General features: G+C 34.4%; 2 protein-coding genes across 2 annotated transcripts in view; both read left to right on the plus strand.

The window, feature by feature from the left end:
• The window catches only part of LOC107630935 (probable methyltransferase PMT26), a 5,770-nt gene extending 4,117 nt beyond the window's left edge, over positions 1 to 1,653 (plus strand). The window contains exons 7-9 of the mRNA XM_016334231.2: positions 549 to 818; positions 909 to 1,103; positions 1,211 to 1,653. Coding sequence (XP_016189717.1) covers positions 549 to 818; positions 909 to 1,103; positions 1,211 to 1,436 — 691 coding nt within the window. The 3' untranslated portion in view covers positions 1,437 to 1,653. The remainder of the gene's footprint in view (positions 1 to 548; positions 819 to 908; positions 1,104 to 1,210) is intronic.
• On the plus strand, positions 2,362 to 3,657 carry LOC107630936 (nuclear transcription factor Y subunit B-7). Its single transcript, XM_016334232.2, has one exon. It carries the CDS (start codon positions 2,776 to 2,778, stop codon positions 3,445 to 3,447), a length of 672 nt encoding a protein of 223 aa, XP_016189718.1. The 5' UTR covers positions 2,362 to 2,775; the 3' UTR covers positions 3,448 to 3,657.

The following is a 5,813-nucleotide window of genomic DNA, read 5'->3' on the forward strand; positions in this document are numbered from 1 at the left end:
GTATTTCTTCATGAAACATTATTATTATTATTATTATTATTATTATTATTATTATTATTATTATTATTATTATTATTATTATTATTATTATTATTATTATTATTATTATTATTATTATTATTATTATCATTATTATTATTATTATTATTATTATTATTATTATTATTATTATTATTATTGTGTTTGGTTAAAAAGTTTCCGAAGGGCACATCTTAAGGAGCCTAGGGTGGGGGTAAAAATTTTGAAGTTATTGGATTCAGTGGTTTAAGAATTTAAAATGAAAAATTAATTTCCAATGAAAAACACTTTTAGCTTCGTGAAGAGTGTTCTTCACTCCTTTGTTCACTCTCCATCCTTCTCAAATTAACTGGCTCTCTTACTTTTTGAGTCAATTGTAAAATTAATGTATTTGCTTACACTTTTGTCTAAATATATTAGCTTTTCAATGAATAAAAAAAGAGAGAGAAAGAAACAATTAATAAAAGAAAATTCATAATGATTATCTTCATTTATATGACATGTCTTCTATCTGATCTCTTTGATCCCAGGAACGTTCCATTGCAATCTTGCATGCACAAAGTGCCAGTGAGTTCATCAGAGCGTGGTTCACAGTGGCCAGCGCAATGGCCAGCAAGACTGACTAATGTACCTTACTGGTTGACAAGTTCTCAAGTTGGAGTTTATGGAAAGCCTGCTCCTGACGATTTTACTGCGGACTATGATCACTGGAAACGTGTTGTTTCCAAGTATGTAGATGGGATGGGAATTCAATGGTCAAATGTTCGAAATGTCATGGATATGAGATCAGTCTACGGAGGGTAAGAAAAATCACTTTTGAAATGTTAATCCGAATTATATAAGACTGTCCTTGTCACTATCTTTGTTTTATAACTGTTTTTGGGCTCCAGGTTTGCTGCAGCTATGAAAGATTTGAATATTTGGGTCATGAATGTAGTTTCAGTAGATGCTCCAGACACACTTCCTATTATATATGAACGCGGTCTTTTTGGCATGTATCATGATTGGTGTGAATCGTTTAGCACTTATCCTAGGTCCTACGATCTCCTCCATGCAGATCATCTGTTTTCAAGACTCAAGAAAAGGTGTGTATAATTATTTCATTTCTCAGTCATCACAATCAATAGTGTCAGATTATATCAACAGACAATAATTATGTGTCATTTTGCTAACATGTTTATTGGTCTCTTAGGTGTAATTTTCAAGCTGTTGTGGCTGAGGTTGATCGGATTTTGAGGCCCGAAGGAATGCTTATTGTTCGAGACACTGCTGAGGTAATTAACGAGCTTGAGAGCATGGTGAAATCTATGAACTGGGAGGTTCGCATGACTTACACTAAAGAAAATGAGGGCTTTTTGGGTGCCCGGAAGTCCATGTGGCGGCCTACGGAGACTGTGACGCTCGAATATGCTGTTTGATTGACAGGATGGATAGGTGATTTTTGGATTTTGGCTTAGAAAAATTATTGTGTAATTGTACTTCCACATTTATCTATGTATCATGGTAGTTAGGCATTCATGTATTCGGCTTTTTTCTTTTTTTCTCCCCCATTTGGTTATTGATTTCGATCTCCATTTAGAGGTTGGTGTATTTTGCAGAAAAATTGAGAGATAAATTCTCTTATTCATTTCTTTTTGTCCCCTCTAGATTATCGTTTCATATGTAGAAGATTTTATTCAGATTATTTTTTCGTACATAATGTAGAACGAGAAGATAGATACAAGCATTTTTGTAGGGGGTTTTATTTGTATTATTATTCATCACGCTACCAAACCAAAATCAATGTTATTACAATATATTTAGCTGCACTAAAATTAACATGCTACCACTTAAAAAAGCACATTAAGAATGGCAACTAAAATTAAATATTAGCTCAAAATCGTTTTAAAGTAAAACCAAAGAAAAAAAAATTCAAATAGCTGTCATTTAGTCACGTCCAATTTTGTAATTCACGTTCTAAATATTTAATTTATAGTAATATAGCATGCTAGAGTTTTTGGTAACGACTAACGTGTGTCATGTGTGTGTTTTATTATTTTTAGTTCTAAAGGTAAAAAATCTTGAATTTACTTAATATTAATGAACGAGTAATCGTAGTAGACACTGCCTAATCAAGAGTTTATCTTTTCTAATTAACGTGTTACTAGCTAGGCTTCTTGTGTGTAAACAGACTAGCAATCTCTTTACATTATGAATGTTTCTATTTGATCAGAAATATGAACACAACTTGGATAAGGGTTGAAAGGAAATACGAGCGAGAGGCTCGAATTTTTTTTTTTTTGAACAAGTGAGCTCAACACAATAAAGTGGAGCGACAAAGTCACAAGCAAAGTCTCAAACTTAAACTGCTCTCTTTTTTGTTTTGTGTTTGGGGGGGGGTTGAAAAAAATGAAAATATTTCATTTTATTATTGTTTCTTAAAGACAGTAAATAAAGCTAGCTAATTTAGTGTGAAAAGTGGTCAAAACGGTATTTCTGTTGTCAATAATTAGTTTTTTTTTTTTTTTTAAAGTTGGATTGGGTCCTTGGCAGTTAGCTACATGAAGTGTTCTACATCTAGAGCGAGTCCGAGGGAATCAATGGTGAAAATTAACCTTAAACCAATTTTTGTTTCTCTTTCAACTTTCACTTGTCCTAACCCTTCTCACTTGCCTATTTTCATGCCCCTCTTTTAGTTGATCTTCACATTATTAAAATGTATAATTTATAATTTATAATAACCCTACAAAGCTAACACCACCACTCACCCCAAGAAGTATGGAAGATGAAAGCCATAGCAATTTGCCAAATGGGTTCACCACAGAAAGCCCTGAAAGCCCTTGCTTAAAGAACAACAATAACCACAACAACAACAACAATAGTAGCAGCAATAACAACAACAAAGAACAAGATCGCTTTCTCCCCATAGCCAATGTTGGTAGAATCATGAAAAAAGTGATCCCGGCCAACGGAAAAATTTCCAAGGACGCCAAAGAGACCGTTCAAGAATGCGTATCGGAGTTCATTAGCTTTGTCACCGGAGAAGCCTCCGACAAATGCCAAAGAGAAAAAAGAAAGACCATCAATGGTGATGATATCATTTGGGCCATCACAACCCTAGGGTTTGAGGATTATGTGGAACCATTAAAATCCTATCTCCAAAAATATAGAGACATAGAAGGAGAAAAGCTTAATGTTCCAAAGCAACAGCGTTCTGAACAAAGGCTACACCATCAGCATCAGCATCAGCATCAACAACACCATCACCATAACCAAGATGAAACTAATCAAACACTAAATAGTGTATATACTTCTGCAAATCTCATTTCTCATCAACCTCCTTATGTAGCCACGGATCAACCATTTTCATTGCCGTTTTCACCAAATTCAATTCAGAAACAGTTACGACCTCAAGATCAGATTGATTCCGTGGGGCATTGGTACGAGTAAGACCAGTGCAAGATTCCAATACGCCTTTCATTTTTCACTAAGCTTTTAAGAATATAATGTAACGTTTATATATGTACTTAAACATATAATATATCACAATTTTGGCCTTTGCCTCAGTTTTAAAATAAAAAGTATTTTGAGTCTCTTGTTTATATTTGTCCCATATTTGTTGTATAACATGATTGATTTCTGTTTTCCTTCTATCCGCTTGATTAACTTGATATTAAAAAAATTGTGATTGGATAAGAAAACTCTGGGGGTTAGTTGAATAACGATAGATGGATGAAAATGTAAAATGGTTACTTTAATTTATAGTATATATATATATATGCATCATGCATAATAGTAACAATCAATATGAATGAACTTTAGCCAGCTTACTTCAAATGTGAGTAACATGCAATATTGCCTATTTATAGGCTTAACTATTTTCAACATCGTAAACCAAAATATTTTATTAAGAAGCTAAAATACCTTCCAATTTATTTATTTATTGTGTCTAAGCTCGTCTTGATAACATAGGTGGCTAATAATCTTCTATATATTCATAAAAAATTTACAATTTTAATACTATTTTATTTATCATCACATCATACGTCAATTATTAATGTGAAAAAATTCTGGAATTTGAGACCTTATTTAATTCCAACTTAGATTTTTTTTCTTGATGCCTTGTCTTGTTCTTAATAATTCTTGAGTAGTCTGACTGTGTGCGGTTCTTTTCAACATTTTTCTCCTGTACATGTTTTCTTTCTTTATTATTGCTGCTTTGTCATTTATTAGCTTTGATGCTGTATATGTTTTCTTTTTTTCTTTTTTAATGAATTTCCAGATTCTTCCTCATCTTTTGACTGTAGGTTACCTACAAGTCAAATGCGCTGTGCATATGACACGCACACAACTATATCACGGGAATGGATAATCTCAATTATTAAAAAAAATTAAGTGTAAAGTGTGATCTCTAACTTTTTATTGTTCTCTCTCTCATATTTATTTTTGATCCCATTTATAAAATTAATGGTGAGAAATCACACTTTACTCCTTCTATTATAAAAAAAATTAAAAGGATTCATTCCTTTTTTTTTTTGGTATTCAAACAGGACTAAAACGCCCAAAAGAAAAAAACAAGAAACTAAATACAGATAAAACGGGGTAAGATAGCCCCTCTCTCATCCTCCTGGAGAATGCTAACTAACTCTGGGAATGGATAATCCCAGAATAAAAACCCAAAATCAAGATCAATACTCTTTTTGGCCAGGTAATCTGCACACTTGTTGCCTTCTCTGTAGTTATGTACAAAATAATTCTCCAATCAAGCTTTTTCAGCTCACTAATCATTCTAATCAAAGAATTATGGTGCCTTTCTAACTTCCTTTCCCCATTCAATAACTTCACCACTCCCTCTGAATCACATTCTACCATTATCTTCTTCATTCCCAATCTCCTTGCCAGGTTCAGCCCTTGCACAACACCCCACAATTCGGCGATGAAGGCAGAGCAGTTTCCAATCGTGTGAGTTAAGCCCGCGACCCACTTCCCGTTCTCATTTCGCAGGAGGCCGCCGCAACCCGCCTTGTCCGCAATCTCTACCGATGCTCCATTGACGTTCAGCTTCAGCCAGCCCTTTGGCAGGGGTTTCCACCCCACTCGGCCCAGTCTTCTCGCCCGCACATTTCCCACCAAGTAAGCTTTTTCAAAAGCTTTGTTAATTTCCTGAATTTCTTTGATGATTTCTCTGTATGGCTGGATTGGTCTTCTGTAATTGTTTTCGTGATTTTCCTTATTTCTCCAAAACCAGATTTTTGAGCATGTAACCATATATATATATCATTCCAATTTATATTTTGGTTCTGTCCCAATTGTTTTCTTAGGTTAACTTCCACCCAATCTTCCCAATTAAGACAGAAGAATTTCTGCAATTCCATAGGATTGAAAAAATTAATCCAAATTGTTGACGCTTTAGGGCAATCTCTGAATAGGTGTAGAAGATCTTCTTACACTCCTTGGCAAACCTTGCAGTCTCCATTTTCACCAAACAATCTTGCTATTCTCTGGTTTGTAAGAGTTCTCTTATGTATAACAGTCCACATGAAAATCTTGATTCTTTGGGGGCCTTTCCAGCTCCATAGGTGACTCCAAATAGTTTTATTAGGTTTGTCCAATTGTTTAGAGCTTTATAGGTCGATGCAATCGAGAAATCTCCATCCTCATTATGCTTCCACCCTTTTCTATCCTCGTCTGCCTCAAAATGAGGGGGGTATGTTGCTGTAATTTTCTGGACAATCTCTTCTGGCAGATAGGTATCGAGTTTTCTCCGGTTTCATTCTCCATTCTCCTCCACCCATTCTGAGACAAGGCTATTGCTA

This window comes from Arachis ipaensis, chromosome B03 (assembly GCF_000816755.2).
Source record: "Arachis ipaensis cultivar K30076 chromosome B03, Araip1.1, whole genome shotgun sequence".
In the NCBI taxonomy this organism is placed as follows: Eukaryota; Viridiplantae; Streptophyta; class Magnoliopsida; order Fabales; family Fabaceae; genus Arachis; species Arachis ipaensis.

Excerpts from the sequence above, each read along its gene's own strand:
- LOC107630936 (XM_016334232.2), top strand. The coding sequence starts at position 2,776 with ATGGAAGATGAAAGCCATAGCAATTTGCCAAATGGGTTCACCACAGAA.